A 20270-nucleotide genomic window follows, 5' to 3' on the forward strand; every position below is an offset into this window, starting at 1 on the left:
CAGCTTGTCTGTTGGATCGGACCACACGGGCCAGCCTTCGCTCCTCATGTGCATCAGTGAGCCTTGGCCGCCCATGACCCTGTCGCCGGTTCACCACTGTTCCTTCCATTAATAAGTTACCATAGTTTAAAAATCTGTAATATTGAGTTAATACATAGGCCTATCAAAACACAAACCAACACATTCTGATGCGATTTCTTCGGGAATTTAAATCTCAGCAGTTTCACAACCAGAAGCTGCGCAATGTTGTGGCATCATTAATTCTTACTGTGAGTGACAACGACACGCTGACCGTTCCAAGATGGCGAGTGCGCCGATGTGTCTGAAGCAGTCAAATGTGGCATCTACAACCCGAATTCCAGAAATGTTGGGACGTTTTTTAAATGTGAATAAAATGAAAACTAAAAGACTTTCAAATCACTTGAGCCAATATTGTATTCACAATAGATCATAGATAACATAACAAATGTTTAAACAGAGAAATTTTACAATTTTATGCACAAAATAAGCTCATTTCAAATTTGATGCCTGCTACAGGTCTCAAAATAGTTGGGATGGGGGCATGTTTACCATGGTGTAGCATCTCCTCTTCTTTTCAAAACAGTGTGAAGATGTCTGGACATTGGGGTTACGAGTTTCTGGAGTCCCATTCTTGCCTGATATAGGTTTCCAGCTGCTGAAGAGTTCATGGTCATCTCATCTTTAACATATTTTTCTCTATAGGTGAAAGATCTGGACTGCAGGCAGGCACCCGGACTCTTCTACGACGAAGCCATGCTGTTGTAGTAGCTGAAGTATGTGATTTTGCATTGTCCTGCTGAAATACACAAGGCCTTCCCTGAAATAGATGTCGTCTGGAGGGGAGCATATGTTGCTCTAAAACCTTTATATACCTTTCAGCATTCATAGTGCCTTCCAAAACATGTAAGCTGCCCATACCGTATGCACTTATGCACCCCCATACCATCAGAGATGCTGGCTTTTGAACTGAGCGCTGATAACACGCTGGAAGGTCTCCCTCCTCTTTAGCCCGAAGAATACAGCGTCCGTGATTTCCAACAAGAGTGTCAAATTTGGACTCGTCTGACCATAGAACACTTTTCCACTTGAAACAGTCCATTTTAAATGAGCCTTGGCCCACAGGACACGATGGCGCTTCTGGACCATGTTCACATATGGCTTCCTTTTTTCATGATAGAGATTTAGTTGGCATCTGCAGATGGCACGGCGGATTGTGTTTACCGACAGTGGTTTCTGGAAGTATTCCTGGGCCCATTTAGTAATGTCATTGACACAATCATGCCGATGAGTGATGCAGTGTCGTCTGAGGGCCCAAAGACCACGGGTATCCGATAAAGGTCTTCGGCCTTGTCCCTTACGCACAGAGATTTCTCCAGTTTCTCTGAATCTTTTGATGATGTTATGCACTGTAGATGATGAGATTTGGCAAAGCCTTTGCAATTTAACATTGAGGAACACTGTTTGCATGCCCATCTTTACTTCTGAGAAACTCTGTCTCTCTAAGACATCCCTTTTATACCTAATCATGTTACAGACCTGATATCAATTAACCTAATTAGTTGCTAGATGTTCTCCCAGCTGAATCTTTTCAAAATTTCTTGCTTTTTCAGTCATTTGTTGCCCCCGTGCCAACTTTTCTGAGACCTGTAGCAGGCATCAAATTTGAAATGAGCTCATTTAGTGGATAAAAGTGTAAAATTTCTCCGTTTAAAAATTTGTTATGTTATCTATGTTCTATTGTGAATAAAATATTGGCTCATGTGATTTGAAAGTCTTTTAGTTTTCATTTTATTCAAATTTAAAAAACGTCCCAACATTTCCGTAATTCGGGTTGTACATATACATATAGTATCTATGGTAGCAACTGCATAGCAACACTCTTTTGACTTAGCTAGTTAGAAAACACATAGCAACACACCAAAAACCACTCAGCCACCAACACCAACAATAGCAACACCCTAGCATTGTGGCTCTTTTGACTTGTTTCAGTAAGCAAACACCTAGAAACCTCATGGCAATTCACTAGAAAAAATGCAAATGCTATAATACAATCAAAATCGCAATTGTGCAGCAATTCCTTAACATCACAACTAAAAATCACCCAGAACGGCAACAGCGTAGCAATTTTGACTCAGACCTTATAGCAACCACTCAGAACACCCTAGCAACCACATAGCGACTTTAGAAACTGCAAAAAACCTCTGTTCTGCATGTGCAAACAGTTTCAACAGCCAATCGGTAATTAGGGGTGCTATTAATTTTAATTCACTCAGGATTACTTAGAAAAGTGTTAAATTTCACATCTGTGCATGTGGCGATAAAACCTTTAGGTTGTCACACCACAGGAATGCAACACTCCAATTACGCAGTACGCAGGATTGTGTTTCCTCCACAAAACTGACATACCCTCGTTTTATCTGTACAGAGGGACAGAGAGACGCAAGACAAAGCAGCCAGAGGGGAGGGAGGAGGGCAAGAGATGTTTTGAATCCCAAAGGAGAAAGAAAGTGTATTTTGTGGATAAAGGGCCGTGTGTTTGTGTGGATCTGTGGGTGTGTGGTTGTGCGTCAGAGGGAGGTGTGTTGTGGTACGATCAGCTGTGGCGAGATGTGGACAGTCACTCCGGCTCTGTTGCAGCGGGGGCCACATTACACCGGCTTCTCCTGAGTTGTGCTTCTCTTCAAAGCTCAAATACAGATCCGACTATGAGCCCACAGAGGGTAAGTGGACCTACAACCCTAAGATATTAAAAATTATAATACATAAATACTTTATTATGAAAGTTCATACAGATACAGTATACCTGTACAGATACTCTTCATAACTGCTGCTTGTTTTGTCTTTGTCTGCCGTTAGTTAAATTGTTTCATTTTTATTTTTTTAATTAGGAATTAGGAATTCCTAAGAATTCCTAACACTGTTATTGTTGTCCTGCTTTTATATGTTATTTTGGTGTTATAAAAAATCTTAGTTGTTAGTTGTTACAGCAACTAACAATAAATTAATTTAAAGAATCTAGAGAATCAAGAAATATGCTGTGATTGGTTCATATGCTTGAGTTGAGCATGTTTTTAATAACACAAAAATAATGCTGGACATTTTGTCCGCCATGTTTAAGGCGACTGTTGCCTCATGTGAAACCTGAATCTCCATGGTAACTTTGGCTGGGTATTACAACACATCTTTAAATGCTCACGTGGCAAACGTGTGGTAATTTTTTGTTTGTTTTAAGATTAGTGTTTTCTTAATTTTTACTTAAACTAGTGCTGTCTAATTGATTAATCGCATCTAACAAAAGTGTTTAAATATATATATATATATATATATATTGAAGAATTTAAAATTTAAAGAATTTAGTATATACAAATTAATTACATTTCATTAATAGTAACAGCAGTTTCCTCAATCATCATCTTCTCTTTGTGTGTTTTTGTCTGATTTTGCATGGCTGTGCAGTATTTGAGGGCAAGTGTGAGATGCTTTCACAAAGAACAGATCCGCGCAAACATTGAAGAGTCCGAGGCAACAGCTCTAGTGCTGATCCCTGTATTAAAGCCAGACGTCCAGGGGATTTTCATTAACAAAAGCAATTTACACTGTCTGAAAACACTTGTTTGAGGGTGTGCATGTGTGTTTGTTCAAAACAAAAGCAGTGAAAAGGTTGTAACAGACCAAACAGCCTTAAAGTTCAGAGATCATCATACAATTAATATTAAGTGTCATTACTGTGCATGACTGATGCAGTTCAATTATATATTAGTATTCTAAATATTTCACAATTACATTTTTTTAACGAAGTTGTAATTTAAGGTCAATGGTTTGTTATTTATATTTTTGAAAATTGCAGTGTTACTGATCAAATAAATATTTTCTTTATATTGTGCTGTAAAATTTTTGTATGTCTTTAATGTGCCTTCCTCTTATGCATTATATTAAAAAGCGTACGTTATTACATGTTAAATATATTTTATGAACTGTGTGATCTATTTTAATATTATTTTCTCTGCTTATGTCAGTTAATGACAATTCATTTCTTCTCTCTCTTTATTCAGAAACAGGAGACGCCTAAAAAATGACAGAACGACAGATGGCTTCTACTGAAAGGAGCCTACGTAAGTTTACTTTTAAACTGAGAAAAAAATCCTCACTGCCGTCAGTGTATTTATTTGTTCCTTAATCACTGATAGTGTGTTGTACATGTAGCCACACCTGATAAGAAGATTAGTCAATCAGTTTTGGTAGATCTTGTCTTCAGATGTTTCCACAAACATTGTAAAAACTGAAAAACCTACATTGTTAGTTGGGAGGTCCTGACTAGGAAAGCTTGATAAATATTATCAAGCATATACTTGCAAAATATTAAAGACAAGTCTTGTAGATTATACTTTAGACATTCTATTAACTGTAAGTAACTTTGCAACTACATGTCAGGTAACTCTCATTAATTTGTAACTACATGTCAACTAACTCTCATTAGAGTTTTGGTAGACTGTTAGGTTAGGGTTAGTAGAAAAAGTTGACATATACTTGCAAAGTTACTTATAGTCAGTAGAATGTCTCTTGGGGGAGCATCAAAATGAAATGTTAGCAGATATTAAGCTACTAATACTCTAATGAGAGTGATTGACATGAAGTTGCAAAGTTACTTATATAGTAGTAGAATGTCTGAAGTAGAAATAACGTGTTAGCGATTACAGCGCTAGCAACACCAGGTTACAAGGACTGCTAAGATGTATGCCAAAACCCACCTGACTTATATCTGTACAAAAGAAGGATTTATTATCTGGTCATGAGAGACAGGGGATTATTTAGTGTGTTTTGTTTTCATGATGTGCTGTGAATCTGGGTCAGGTGCATTACCTGTCGTCTGACCCCTCCTCGCCCTCTTCGACTCCTGTACTGTCTTGCTCCTCAGGTATCCAGGCTGATGACAACCTGAAGTCCATGATCGTCGGCACAGTGATGAGAAAAATCAAGTCTCGCACATGGAAAAAGCAGCGTTATTTCCGGCTACAAGAAGACTGCATGACTATCTGGTACAAGAGCAAGAAAGCTGGAAATGCCCACTCCACCTGTAAGTAGAGCTAACAAGGCTAAAATCCACAATCTGTAATTATTAGTCATTTATCCAAAGCAACATACTGTATTACAAGTACAATCCCATGGACAGGGGTGTCCAATCCTCCTCCTGGAGGGCCACCTTTCTGCAGGGTTTAGGACTGGATGAAAACTCTGCTGGAAGGTGGAACTTCCAGGAGCAGGATTGGACACCCCTGCAATAGGAGAAACCTGAGGTTAAGTGTCTAACTTAAAGGAATAGTTCACCCCAAAATGAAACTTTTGTCATCATTTACTCACCCTTATGTTGTTCCAAACCTGTATGAGTTTTTTTTTTTCTTCTATTGAACACAAAATAAGATATTTTGAAGAATGTTGATAACCAAACAGTTGATATAGCCATTGGCTTCCATAGTATATTCCTACGATGGAATTTAATGGCTACCGTCAACTGTCTGGTTACCAACATTCTTCAAAATATATTCTTTTGTGTTCAACAGAAGAAAGAAATCATAAGGTTTGGAACAACTTGAGGGTGTGTAAATGGGTGAACTATCCCTTTAAAGGGATAGTTCACCCAAAAATGAAAATTTGATGTTTATCTGCTTACCCGCAGGGCATCCAAGATGTAGGTGACTTTGTTTCTTCAGTAGAACACAAATGATGATTTTTAACTCCAACTGTTGCAGTCTGTCAGTCGTATAATGCATGGCAATGGGAACTTCGTCTATAAGGGTAAAAAAAAACATGCACAGACGAATCGAAATTAAACCCTTCGGCTCGTGACGACACATTGATGTCCTAAGACACGAAACGATTGGTTTGTGTGAGAAACCGAACAGTATTTATATAATTTTTTACCTCTAATACACCACTATGTCCAACTGCCTTGAGCATCCGGTTGGTGAGGTCTGAATGCACTCTGATGCCGGAAGTGATCACTCGCACTCATTGACATATACACACGAGAGATCACTTCCGTCATCAGAGTGTGTTTTCAGACCTTGATATTTTTTTGGTACTGACAACTCTCAAGACCACATAAATGTGGCTTTGGTCTGGGTCTGGGCCTTGATGAGTCAAAAATGGGTCTGGTCTTGACTCCAACTCTTAGGGTTTGTCCCTATTTACAAACCCAATTCTAAAAAAGTTGGGACACTGTACAAATTGTGAATAAAAAAGGAATGCAATGATGTGGAAGTTTCAAATTTCAAGATTTTATTCAGAATACAACATAGATGACATATCAAATGTTTAAACTGAGAAAATGTATCATTTTAAGGGAAAAATAAGTTGATTTTAAATTTCATGGCATCAACACATCTCAAAAAAGTTGGGACAAGGCCATGTTTACCACTGTGTGGCATCCCCTCTTCTTTTTATAACAGTCTGCAAACGTCTGGGGACTGAGGAGACAAGTTGCTCAAGTTTAGGAATAGGAATGTTGTCCCATTCTTGTCTAATACAGGCTTCTAGTTGCTCAACTGTCTTAGGTCTTCTTTGTCGCATCTTCCTCTTTATGATGCGCCAAATGTTTTCTATGGGTGAAACATCTGGACTGCAGGCTGGCCATTTCAGTACCCGGATCCTTCTTCTACACAGCCATGATGTTGGAATTGATGCAGTATGTGGTCTGGCATTGTCATGTTGGAAAATGCAAGGTCTTCCCTGAAAGAGACGACATCTGGATGGGAGCATATGTTGTTCTAGAACTTGGATATACCTTTCAGCATTGATGGTGCCTTTCCAGATGTGTAAGCTGCCCATGCCACACGCACTCATGCAACCCCATACCATCAGAGATGCAGGCTTCTGAACTGAGCGCTGATAACAACTTGGGTTGTCCTTGTCCTCTTTAGTCCGGATGACATGGCGTCCCAGTTTTCCAAAAAGAACTTCAAATTTTGATTCGTCTGACCACAGAACAGTTTTCCACTTTGCCACAGTCCATTTTAAATGAGCCTTGGCCCAGAGAAAACGCCTGCGCTTCTGGATCATGTTTAGATATGGCTTCTTTTTTGACCTATAGAGTTTTAGCCGGCAATGGCGAATGTCACGGTGGATTGTGTTCACCGACAATGTTTTCTGGAAGTATTCCTGAGCCCATGTTGTGATTTCCATTACAGTAGCATTCCTGTATGTGATGCAGTGCCGTCTAAGGGCCCGAAGATCACGGGCATCCAGTATGGTTTTCCGGCCTTGACCCTTACGCACAGACATTGTTCCAGATTCTCTGAATCTTTGGATGATATTATGCACTGTAGATGATGGTAACTCTTTGCAATTTTTCTCTGAGAAACTCCTTTCTGATATTGCTCCACTATTTTTCGCCGCAGCATTGGGGGAATTGGTGATCCTCTGCCCATCTTGACTTCTGAGAGACACTGCCACTCTGAGAGGCTCTTTTTATACCCAATCATGTTGCCAATTGACCTAATAAGTTGCAAATTGGTCCTCCAGCTGTTCCTTGTATGTACATTTAACTTTTCTGGCCTCTTATTGCTACCTGTCCCAACTTTTTTGGAATGTGTAGCTCTCATGAAATCCAAAATGAGCCAATATTTGGCATGACATTTCAAAATGTCTCACTTTCAACATTTGATATGTTATCTATATTCTATTGTGAATAAAATATAAGTTTATGAGATTTGTAAATTATTGCATTCCTTTTTTATTCACAATTTGTACAGTGTCCCAACTTTTTTGGAATCGTGTTTGTATATAGCTAATTTAAATGTTTGTTTATGTGTGTATATAGTTTCTGTGGGTGATGTGGAGGCCGTGCGGGAAGGGCACCAATCTGAGGTTCTGCTTAGCATTGCTGACGAGTTCCCACCTGACCGCTGCTTCACCCTTGTGTTTCGTGGTCGACGTGGCAACTTAGACCTAGTGGCCGAATCAGCAGAGGAGGCACAATCATGGATAAAAGGGATACGCAAACTCATCGATAACCTGGAGAACATGGGGCAGAGAGAGAAACTAGACCAGTATCCTTTACTGTGACTCTTTATCTATCTGTCTATCATTTCGCTCTCTGTCCATCTTACACACACACAAAGGTTTCACACAGGCTAAAAGGCATTAAAAGACACTTAAATACATTGGGACATCAACACATCTGATGCCCTTAAGATTCTTAATTTACTTGGATTGAAGTGCATTTCCCTGAAATCAGATTAGTTGATAGGAACATGTCCTACTTTGGTAAATCATGTGGAGCACTTTTCCCTTAAATGCTGTTTCCAGATGGATCTGTGATTGGTTCAAAAAGGCAGACAAAAACAGAGATGGGCGGATGAACTTTAAGGAGGTCAGAGATCTGTTGAAGATGATGAACGTGGACATGAATGAGCATCACGCTCTCCGTCTCTTTACGGTAACTGCACTTTCATGGCCAACCTACGGTTACGCTGCTTGATGTAGCTTCAGTTCAGTGACGGTTTTGACACACTTGAGCTTCTGTTGTTCTGCAGATGGCGGACAAGTCTCAGTCAGGTACTCTTGAAGACGATGAGTTTGTGCTGTTCTATAAGATGCTGACTCAGCGTGAAGACGTCCTGCGAGTGTTTCAGGAATATTCAAGTGATGGGCAGAAGCTAACGCTTCAAGATCTGAAAGATTTCCTGCGGGAGGAGCAGCTACACGAGGATGGAGTTCAGCAGTATGCGCTCAATCTCATTGAACGCTATGAACCTTCAGACACGGGTAAGTAATTTTGTGATGAAGCATAGCTGACGGAGTTGTACTTTTCTTGCTCAAGTTTCTTCAAAGCTATGTTGCTTGTATTTTACTTTCCACATGCCATTGATCTGTTTAGGTCATCTTTGGTGGTTTGACCTCTTGTCCCAAACTAATTTTTAACTTTCAAACTAAATACATTTTAGTTCAGGTATCTTAATGCTGTTTTTTGTTGTCTTCTTGACTCCAGCAAAAATGTTGCAAGCAATGACATTTGATGGTTTCCTGATGTACCTGAGCTCATCAGAGGGCTCCATCTTCAACCCTACCATGGTGGAACTATTCCAGGACATGTCTCAGCCTCTCTGCCATTACTTCATATCATCTTCTCATAACACATACCTTCTGGAGGACCAAATCAGAGGACATAGCAGTGTGGAAGGCTATATACGGTACACATTTTCAAAAACCTATGTCAAGTAGGCATTTCCTAAACCATTAAACACTCAATCAGCATGCTTTTCCATGTTAGTATGAGCATTTATCTGGTATAAAAGATACAGATGGTGAAATTCTTCTTATAATTATGAACTTGTATGGCTGTTTCAGAGCACTGAAACGTGGCTGTCGATGTGTAGAAGTGGACTGCTGGGATGGACCAAATGGAGAACCAATCGTCTACCATGGACACACACTGACCTCCAAGATCTTCTTCAAGGATGTAGTCACTGTGCTGAGCAACTATGCCTTTAAAGTACGTCACAAACTATGTTCATTTGCTCTGTCACAGCTGTGAGATCCTGAAAAATAAGGAACTGTGGTGGTACTGTGGTATAGTAATGCTATCAAATGGTAATACCACAGTACTTCCAGATGTCATGATAATGAATGATATTCAAATAATATATTTACATAGTTTTCTAAGGTACATCAAGGAATACCATGGTATTTGCATTGTAATAGTGTTACTATAATAATGTAAGCAATGTGTTATTAACATGGTACTTTTTAACTTTCAAAAAATACTGCATCATGGCAGTGGCGAGTGGTGACTTTTTAACCGGGTATGCTGGGTGGTGCGTCATGTAAAAAAATGTGGCCGATGCAGTTACGTTGAATGGGTTTATAGCTAATATGTGAGACGCTCGCATTCTCGTGTTAGTTTACTCATTTGCTAGCTCATGACAAATAGCAACACAGCGAAAAGTATTTCTAATTTGTTGGACCTTTTATTGAGAGTAGCCCACATTTATCTGTTGAGACGTGCCTTCACAAGCACCTGTAAGAGCTTTTGTGATGTTTGAGTCGACGGAGGTGCGACATATAAAAGGTGCGTTTGCAAAATATGCTGTATTTTTGTAATCCGCTAGGTGCCTCTAGTGTCACAGAAACAACATACTTCACCTTTAAACGTATCAGTTTAGGACACGGATCTAAATCAGACACGACAAATAAAAAACACCATGGCGTCAATTTAAATGTATGCCGCCAGAAGTACTTTTTAAATTAATAATTAAAAATAAGTAATACATAATTAGTATTAGCAGCCTATTATAAATAAAAAATAAAATGTAATTAGGCTATAATAAATAATATCAGTATTTAAAAAATAAGTTGAAATTATGCAAACTGATTTTAACAAACCCAAAGACTATCGATTAACATCCTCTGATAGGCCTAGTTACAGTAGGACTGTCTTAAACAATTTTCATTAAAAAAATTCCCTATGGAGAAAATGAAATACTATGAACATAGTTTTAGTTATGCTTTTTTTCCCCTTTTGATTTAGTCTAGTTAGTTTTGTATCAAATACAATGTGATTTTCGGTGATCGAGATTGGGCAGCAGCTCATTTTTCCACTTGGGCGAGCAATCAGCTCACAGCTTATCCTGCCATGTAATCCGCCATAGGCCAGCAAACCAATGAGAACGCAGGACAATGATGACGTTCCATAACAAAAGTGCAAAGGCACAAAAGCTGCTGTAGATCAGCTTACCCGTAAGTCTCCATAACTGGCAAATTTAAAGAAAATTACCGTCGTTTGGCAAATAAATAAATTACGGACAGTTACATACACATTACCAATCATGTAGGCTTTTTGGTACACCTCAAACAAGGGATTTAATAGTAATTTATAATGTTAATATTAATTTCCGAGTCCATGAATGGCTTGGGTATGCAGAGCATTCGCAGCTTATATGGACCGCACGCCATTGCATCATGGTATAGTAATGGTAGCAGAAGGTAATACCATGGTACTTTGATTTATATACCAGGGTGATTGAAGGTACTTCAAAGAAAACCAAGTTATTACCAGGGTATTTTGGAATACCATGTTAATATCATGGTACATAAATTTTAGTACCATGGTATATTTCTAAATACCATAGTATAACCATCTGATTCTAACACTAAACTATGTTGTCACAGTATTTTTGTAAGGTGATGGTATCTGATTAAAATTCCTTGTTTGATTGATGTCCATAAAATGTGGTATTATCTTATGTGGTATATACCTCTTGGTTAATTTCTTTATCTCTTCCTCTTTAATCTTTCTAAACCAGGTTAGAGTGCTGTACTTGCTTGCATTTTTTGTGTGTGTGACAGGCTGGGGCCAGGGCACCATGCCCTTCTGTTTGTGTGTAATGTGATCTAGGGCAGTCGACCCCTGCCTGGCAGTGTGTTAGCCGCTGCTCTCTGTCGAGTGTTCCATTTCACTCCATCACTTATTCACACACACACACTCTCCCCTCCTCAGGCATCGCAGTACCCTGTCATCCTGTCCATTGAGAACCACTGCAGTGTAGAGCAGCAGAAAGTCATGGCCCAACACCTCACCCAGATCCTGGGAGACAAGCTGCTGAAAAGCACTTTAGATGGAAAGATTCCCATCAGCCTCCCGTCCCCCAAGGTGAGCCAGAGAGCATGGATGCATGCGGTCAGTTACACAAGTACTTAACATGTCAGCTTAATTGGACTGCTTAATGGGCAGTAAGTAGTCATTCATCTTGAAGTGTCCTCGGCAAAGATCTTGAAGTTTCCACCTCACGAGCAGACGTGTATCAGAGTTCAGAGAGCATTGACCTCTCCATGATACATTCACTTTCTCCGGCTGTTCACATGGGGTGGCAGCCATATGATCTATGTCCATGCGACCCAGCCACACTTAATTATTAAAGCAAACAACAATATTCCCCCCCACAAACGCATATGACCCTGCTGGAAAAAAAACAGCTCAGACTAACATGAATTACCTTGCTTGTCAAGACTAGCTAAGGCTAGTTTCTCTGGTCTTTCTGGTTAAACTTGTTGACTGATGAATTCTTTCTAGTTAAGAAGCCTGGTGGAGATACCTGCACACCACCATCATCGTTTCAGCAGGGTCTAACCAGAATCGCCATATCAAGACCAGCATAGCTGTTAGCCACTAGCAACACTTAACCGAACATCATGGTCTTCCTCATGAAGCTAACTGACCAAGGAAGTCTTGCTAGTTTAGATGTAATAGATTGTGATTGTGTCAGATATAGATTGTGTCAGTGTGTTCACTGTTAAAGTGTTACTGTATGAGTTTTCAAATGGTTGCTGATGAAAGTGTATCCTCTCCATATAGGATCTGAAAGGGAAGATTCTGTTGAAAGGAAAGAAGATAGGAGGCTTAGAGGATAGCATGAATGGGGTGGTGGATGACCCTTTGACAGGAGAGGTGAGCGATGAAGAGGAGACTGCTGAAATTGATGATGACCATCGTCGCAACGACAGCATACGGCATAGAGGCAAGGTACAGTGATACTTTCAATTCATATTAGCGTGGGTAAAGAACTGAGCTGGTAACAGAAAAGTCGTAAGTTTGAATCCCACCAAAACTAGATACATGAACTATCAAAAGGAAATAATGTTAAAAAAAAATAATGGGGCATATGTAGAGTACAATTTCTTTGGCTACTTCATGTGCCAATGGATTGTAAAATATTGAACGGTGGTCTTGTCTCACTGGTAGTTTATCAGGTCTTCATCAGAGCTCTGAGTCCTCAAGCAAGAGTTTCAGTTTGCCTAGACTTTAACCACAAGATTCAAATGTACTTACGTAACACCTGTTGAACACACTCCTTCGTTTGGCTCATCTATGGAAACTTCCACTTCTCCATTCTAGACCGTAAGCAGTTTACCTAATGTAGACCAGCTTGTCTTATGTTGAAGGTAGCAAAATATTCTGACAGACAAGAGTTGCACAGTGGCCCTCAAAAAATGACCTGATGACAGAAAGCACTAATGAAGTTTAATGGGGTGAGAATGAAGCAATCTTGGGAAGGAAGTAGACAAACAAACAAGAAAATGCAAGAGAGAAAGTCAAAGATAGATAAGACAGAAACGGCATATCTTCTGTTGTCTTCTGCCATCTGATAGGTGGCCATGTGCACTTGCTGGCACTGCTGTTACCATGCGACACTTGATTCTTTGAACTTTGGTTAGCTGCAGTCAGGGATCACCCCTCTTGGTTTCTCCAATCCGAAATACAGTCACCTTGTTGACTTGTCAACTGGAAAATTTTGGCATGTTATGTGTTAGCGTTTAATTTGAACATTAACACTGCTCTTCGGACTGTCTTGTCGGATTACTGGTTTAGGCTAAGTACTAATAATTATTTAAATGACACATTTATCCCAAGTGACTTACAGTACCCTTCCAACAGGGATAGTCCCTCTGGGAAGTATCTTGCTCAAAGGTACAATTTCAAAGGATTAACCCTTGCTGGCTTTGAACCTACAACTTTTGGTTACCAGCCCAGATCAAGGCTACGCCACCCTAGGCAAGTTAAATATCATGTTAAGATGGTACAGCAGATTGGCTAGGACAGATCCAACAAATAGTAGTGTAAGATGAAGCCAGGTGGATACTGGTCCTCATTATCCATGGGTCGTCTGTCATGGCATTGTCTAAGTAGTCCTGGGTTGAATGGTTTGGGTAGCAGAACTGAATGCTTGCAGTAAAACCACATCATACAATTTAGCTAGTTGAGTTCTCAAACACCACAGCCATGTTGGAAGGTTTTAGGTGCTGTTGAGCTAGTTAAAAGCAGTTATGACTGCCAAAATTAGTCCTTTGAGTTCTTAGTAAAGATGGAAGCACACTGTACGATTTATAATAATTCCTTTATGACTGTTGCTTGTCAGACTGTATGAACATGATTCCTGCTGTAAGCCATGTCACACTGTGGGATCTCAGTTGTCATTATTGTCAGATTGTACAGCAGTCAATGTGCGTTAAAAATGGATGAATGGAAGAAAACTTGGACTAAAAATGGAAGAAGACTTGTCCGGAGTTTTACATCATCAATCCATGATGCGTTCGGTGACGTGAGCTGCATTACATGCGATATTGAAATGGTGGCTAGCAAACAAAAACAATCTCTAGCATTAATTTTGATCATGGCTTCTCTTGAAAAGAAATGAAGATTATGTGGAGCAAGGTGGTGGTTTGTTGTCTCACTTAATGCATCATCTGGTTCAGCGCACCTATTGGTTTTTGTTTTGACGGGTGTCGTAGGAGAACTCACACTGCAGGACTGTGCGTCAAATCTTCTAACACTCCCAGAATTTCATCAGAGGTAAAATTTGATCACAATGGTCATTAATCGGCTGTCAGTCAAACTAAAAATTATAGACTTCAGATTTTGGCCTAGGATCTGAGGAATCTTTTAGGATTCACAAAATTAGTCCCAGGCTGCCAAATCGTACAGTGTGAACCCAGCTTAACCCAGCTAAAAAGGTGGTTTGCTGGTCTAAAATGACTTAAGCTGGTGTTCAGCTGGGTTAGCTAGTTGGCAAGTTTGCCTCAAAGGCCTGACCAGCTGACAAGTGCCCGCAACCCTTTAAAATCATCAAAAAAGATCAGCCTGGTCAGTGGAAACCCAGCAAACCACCTAAGGCAAAGAAAATTAAACCGATGTGGAACTGTCTAACTGAACTAAAGGACTTTTTTTGTACTGTCTAGAAATCCAAGCAGCGTCTGTCTAAAGAGCTGTCCGACTGTGTGGTTTATTGCAAGAGTGTCCACTTTAGCAGCTTTAAACATTCACGAATTCACTCCAAGTTTTACGAGATCTCCTCCTTCACGGAGTCTAAGGCCCGAAAACACATAAGGGAGGCAGGTAAAGGAAACATGAGTCTGACTGCTTTAACAGCTCATTAATTATTTTTTTTTAGAGAATTGTATTGTCTTACTTTGTCTCTGTGCTACAGGAGCGGAGTTTGTTCTCCATAACGCTCGTCAGTTGAGCCGGGTTTACCCCAGTGGTTTGAGAACTGACTCATCCAACTTCAACCCACAGGACATGTGGAACGCAGGGTGCCAAATTGGTGAGCCTACCTGAAATAGTAAAAAAGGGTTTAAATAGTTTTTTTTTTTAATAATCCATGAGATTCTGCTTCAGCTAGACTAATTAAGACATGTTTCTTGAGAGCTTTAGAATTTTATGATATTCTCTATTGATGAACATAGCACAACTATCTATGAGATTGTTAGCATAATACAGATGTGATTAATATCTAGTTGTTGGGTCAAACCTATGTACTAGTCAGTAAAAATAAAATAATAAAACTGGGGCCGGTTGCATAAACTGCCAAGACTAGTCTTGCAAGTTAGTCATCAAATTTTTTTTTCCCCTCAAGACTGTTCATAACTTTTCTGAGTCAGTTACATAGATTGAGTCACAAACATAGATTGGTCTAATTTAAGTAAGACTGACTGCCCCTTGACTAACTGCTATTGGATCATACTAGATCTTAAAGGATTAGTTGACTCAAAAATAAAATTCTGTCATTAATTACTCACCCTCATGTCGTTCCACACCCGTAAGACCTTCGTAAGCTCTCTGACTCCTCTATAGACAGCAATTTAACCACCACTTTCAAGGTCCAGAAATGTACTAAAGACATTGTTAAAATAATAATTTTATGAAGTGATGAGAAAAACAAAACAAAAATGACACAGAAGAGAAGATATTGTTGAATAAAGTAATTATTTTTGTTTTGTTTTTTTGCCCACAAAAAGTATTCTCGTCATTTCATAAAATGAAGTTTGAACCACTGCAGTCACGTTGACTATTTTAACAATGTCTTTAGTACCTTTCTGGACCTTGAAAGTGGTGGTTAAATTGCTGTCTATGGATTATTCATTTACCTCTCGTTTCTTCAAAAATATCTTCATTTGTGTTATGAAGATGAACGAAGGTCTTACGGGTGTGGAACGACATGAGGGTGAGAAATTAATGACAGAAATTTAATTTTTGGGTGAATTAACCCTTTAAGATGCGTTTTGTTCGATGGGATCACAAATGGACGATGCTAAATACAGGTGTTAACAGGGGTCTAAATCGTTTTGAGCTTCTCCACTTTCGACCACTTCCAGAGGTAGTTGAAAATGCATGTGACCGGAGTGCTTTCATAGTGTAGATGCTTATACGGTTGAATGTGTTCGAACAGCCACAAAAGACCACCTACTGTCTGCCTACAGACCTAATGCGTAAACATTATAAGAAGCGCGTTAGCCAGACAGGATTTAAACTTTGTTGGCTGGAGACTAAAGTTTGGTTTGAAGGTGAAAAGCGTACTAAGCACAATGTTCTCTCACCATTTCTGATTTCTAATACACACTCACAGCGTTCGGTCTTGTGGCTATCAGAGCAGAAACAAAAGTTGCTGCTCTCCGTATGTTTTTCCGTTGTCTCCTAGCGCGTTCATATGTAAATTGCGCAAGCTAATTTTGTCCATTACATCGAAAGATCTAAAAAACCCCATACATTTACCCGCCATAGACCCTCCCCTCATAGGCGGAGGGTGAACCAACTCTAGGGTAAGGCTAGATGTGATTCCTCCACGAAAACACATAGAGTCTATGTCATGAAATAGTTACGTGTCGTCTATCAGCAACCTATACACATCACATAAATGCAAAAAAAAAAAATGTGATCTTCAAATTCTGAATGAATTAGGCCTATATTATGGAATTTTATTATTTTTTTATTATGGAAGCCCGTTTCCACCGCTAATTAAAAAAATAAAAACAGTAATTGCGACTTTTTATCTCAGCATTGTGACTTTTTATCTCGCAATTCTGACTTTTTTTCTCACAATTGCGAGTTATAAAGTCAGAATTCTGAGATAAAAAGTCGCAATTACTGTTTTTTATTTTTTATTTAGTGGCGGAAACGGGCTTCCATACTATAACGCCAAGAAAGCGTGCATAAAAGCTCTCCCATTATAACCATTATAGCGATGACTAATCTGAATGCCTCTGATTGGCCATTGCAATTGTAAGCTCAACAGAATCGTGTGTGATTGGTTATAGTGCGCAATGCTGTAAAATGCGTAAAAAGAGAGCAACATGAGCGGATCTATATTAAATGCCGCAATCAACACTTTTCATTTAAATTTTCATTCTCACTTTATTACTAGATTTAGTTTAAATGTGCAGCTGCATTTTTGGCCGAACCCCCGTTAATTTTTGACCCATTGCCAGGGGAAGGCTAAGCCTTCTCCAGCCTTACACACGCTCCGCCTATGCCTCCCCTCGAAGAAATCAGGACAGAAGTGGTTGAAAGTGGACAAAAGAGACAGATTAAAATACCAGGTGTAAACGGGTATGTGTCTCCCTCGTCTACTTGTGATCCGATTGACCAAAACACATCTTAACACCAGGTGTAAACAGGGCCTAGGAGACCTACTGGCTAAACCAGCTGAACACCACCAACCTGACCAGGCCAACTAAGAATAACAAACCATTATGGGATGGTTTAATATAGAATAATCAGTTTATGAGCATTGCTATTTAGAGTAACTAGCCAAGACATCACTAGTATAACAGCTTAAATTATCATGCTTTATCCATGAAAATGTTCTACTAGAAATTGTTTTATGCAGGAACTCTTACTACTGAATACAAACGGTGGTAAATATTTTTCATTGCTAAGTGTAGCTTTCTCTTTTCTCTTCTCTTCTCTTCTCTTCTCTTCTCTTCTCTTCTCTTCAGTTGCTCTGAACTTTCAGACTGCAGGGGTTGAGATGGATCTAAACGACGGCTTATTCAGTCAGAATGGACGTTGTGGCTACGTACTGAAACCAGCGTTCATGCGCAACATTGACGAGAGGTTTGACCCAGAAAACCCCCAAAACCGAGATGATTACAATCCGCTTAGCCTGTCTATACAGGTAGAAACCTGAATTTCTGTGCATGTGTTGGTCTTAGATAACGCGTTTATATGTTAAACTTGCATTGTTTGTTCATTCCAGGTCATCAGCGGGCAACAGCTTCCCAAGGTAAACATCAAGGAGGGCTCAATTGTTGATCCCCTCGTTCGGGTGGAAATTCATGGTGTACAGCTGGACCAGGCCAAGCAGGAAACCAGATACATTGACAACAACGGTCAGTTAAAACGTATAGGACGGAGTTGTGTCTAGACTGAGAAAGTCTAGACGCAGTTAAACCAGAGATCTAGTTGCGTTCGAAAGACTAAACAAGCTAATGGTTTTGAAGTACAAATGTTCCATGTACTCTTTTAATTAATATGAGGTCATAAATTATTATTTATGTAATAATTATAGAAAATTCATGTCAACAACCTATTTGTCTCTGCAGGTTTCAACCCGGTATGGTACGACACACTTCAGTTCACCGTTCACGCCCCTGAGTTGGCGCTGGTTCGGTTTGTCGTGGAAGACTATGATAAAACATCAAAGAACGACTTTGTGGGACAGTTCACTCTTCCTTTCACCTGTATTCAACAAGGTACGTCTCCATTCCACCAAATGCATCAAAAATTTATCCTCAGTGAAGCTGCTGTTAATACTAAGTATTAAGTAAGCACGTTTTGTTCTTCCTCATAGGATATCGTCACATCCATCTCCTGTCTAAGGACGGCACCAGCATACCTCCTTCCTCGCTTTTTGTTCACATCCGGATAACTAAACTAACGTAAAGCAAAGAGACTGAATTTAATGGTGTCTTACATTGACACGTGCACAAAAGGAGCAAAAATGCAACAATTTCAAGTCTTCCCAGTCAACATTTGTTTGCAGAATGCTAACATATTATTTATACTTATTATAATAATTTAGAAAATGAATTCAAATGTAACAATTCACACTTTTAAGGTAAAGTTGTGTTGCTATAGGTTTAGTTAATTTATACGCCAAATAATTTTATAGTTATTTTATTTACTTTAAACGTTTGTTATTAAGATTTGTGTGATTGTAGGGAGCTGTCTAAGTTCAACTTCAATGAGATACATGTCCAGGTTGTATTTTAACCTCAAAATCAAAAGAAAAACAACAAGATAATGAAGCCTATTTTGGTTTGTTTTAAGGACTAAAATGTAGTTGCTAAATTTAGTTAATGACCCAGATATTTCAAATGAGATTCCCCCGCTGTTATTGTTACCATGCATGGCAAGTCTTTATCTTGCTTTGTGTATTTTAGATATATTTTAACAGAAAAGGTTTTGTTTCTTAGTCCACTCCATTTCAGTAGTACTTACAGTGGTGTGTGTGTTAACTGCTCCTTTGGAATAAAGTACAGAGATAATGGGCACAAGGGCTCAATTACAATTTTCCTTTGGCCCTGAAGCCAGACTCAGTTACACACAGATACAGAAGGCAGTGAAAATTACCCCGTCTGTTCCCACCTCCACCTACCTGGATACAGTATACTACTGTATACATTTCAAAACACATATACTCTTGAATGCATCACCTTTCACCTATGTATAAGAGAAATTAAAGTAGATTATTCTGAATAATGTTAAGTCATTTGTTAAATCAAATGTATGCTGCTGGACTAATAGTGTTAATTTTTGTATTTCTAAGCTTTGTATGAGGCGGATCTATATACTGTTTTTGTAACATTGCTCAGTAACTAACTGTAAACTGTCTGTTTTGCTTGTATATATGTATGTATGTATTTATTTATTTGCCATATTCATCAAAGAATAAAGATCATTTTAAAAGGATTTCCTGTTTCTGTTGCCAACACAAGTTCCAGTTTATACCAATTTTTAAATGATAAAACAACATGGTAAAAATGAGGAGACTAAAAATTATGAATTTCATCAACAAGTCTAAGATGATTTCTTAGCCTGTTCAGACTGGTCTGTTTTGCTGTTATGTGCTGGTCAGGTTGGTAGACCCCAATTGCTAACCAGCTTAAGTGTAAATGTATATTTAAAAAGTACTTCCTAGCGGGATATTGTTGAAATTATGTTTAATAAGTTAAAGTATGGGCAAACGGACATTTACAGGAAAGTCGTCCCTTCATTACCTTCGGTTAAAGTTACATTTCTTATTATTATTGGCATTAGTTATGTGCTTTATGTTACAGTTCGTGTTCTTTAATTAAGTTATTATTTAAGTTTAAGGTTGGTTTGTTGGTAAACTACTATACCTGAATATTATTTTCAAGTGTAGAGTAGACGATCCTCAACGACGACCCGAAGGAGGACTTATGACGGAACTTTTCTG

General features: G+C 39.1%; 1 protein-coding gene across 1 annotated transcript; it reads left to right on the forward strand.

Moving 5' to 3' along the window:
• The first annotated feature begins 551 nt into the window (after nt 1-551).
• plcd4a (phospholipase C, delta 4a) lies at nt 552-19762 on the forward strand. The gene is made up of 16 exons (XM_051909904.1): nt 552-2741; nt 4074-4133; nt 4937-5095; nt 7838-8066; nt 8326-8455; nt 8553-8784; nt 9008-9209; nt 9367-9511; nt 11516-11668; nt 12371-12538; nt 14752-14908; nt 15000-15116; nt 17788-17966; nt 18048-18180; nt 18394-18543; nt 18642-19762. The coding sequence occupies exons 2-16, from the start codon at nt 4094-4096 to the stop codon at nt 18731-18733; spliced, it is 2286 nt and encodes a 761-aa protein (XP_051765864.1). The 5' UTR covers nt 552-2741; nt 4074-4093; the 3' UTR covers nt 18734-19762.
• The last annotated feature ends 508 nt before the right edge of the window (nt 19763-20270 follow it).

The sequence above is a fragment of the Ctenopharyngodon idella genome, chromosome 10 (assembly GCF_019924925.1).
Source record: "Ctenopharyngodon idella isolate HZGC_01 chromosome 10, HZGC01, whole genome shotgun sequence".
Classification (NCBI taxonomy): Eukaryota; Metazoa; Chordata; class Actinopteri; order Cypriniformes; family Xenocyprididae; genus Ctenopharyngodon; species Ctenopharyngodon idella.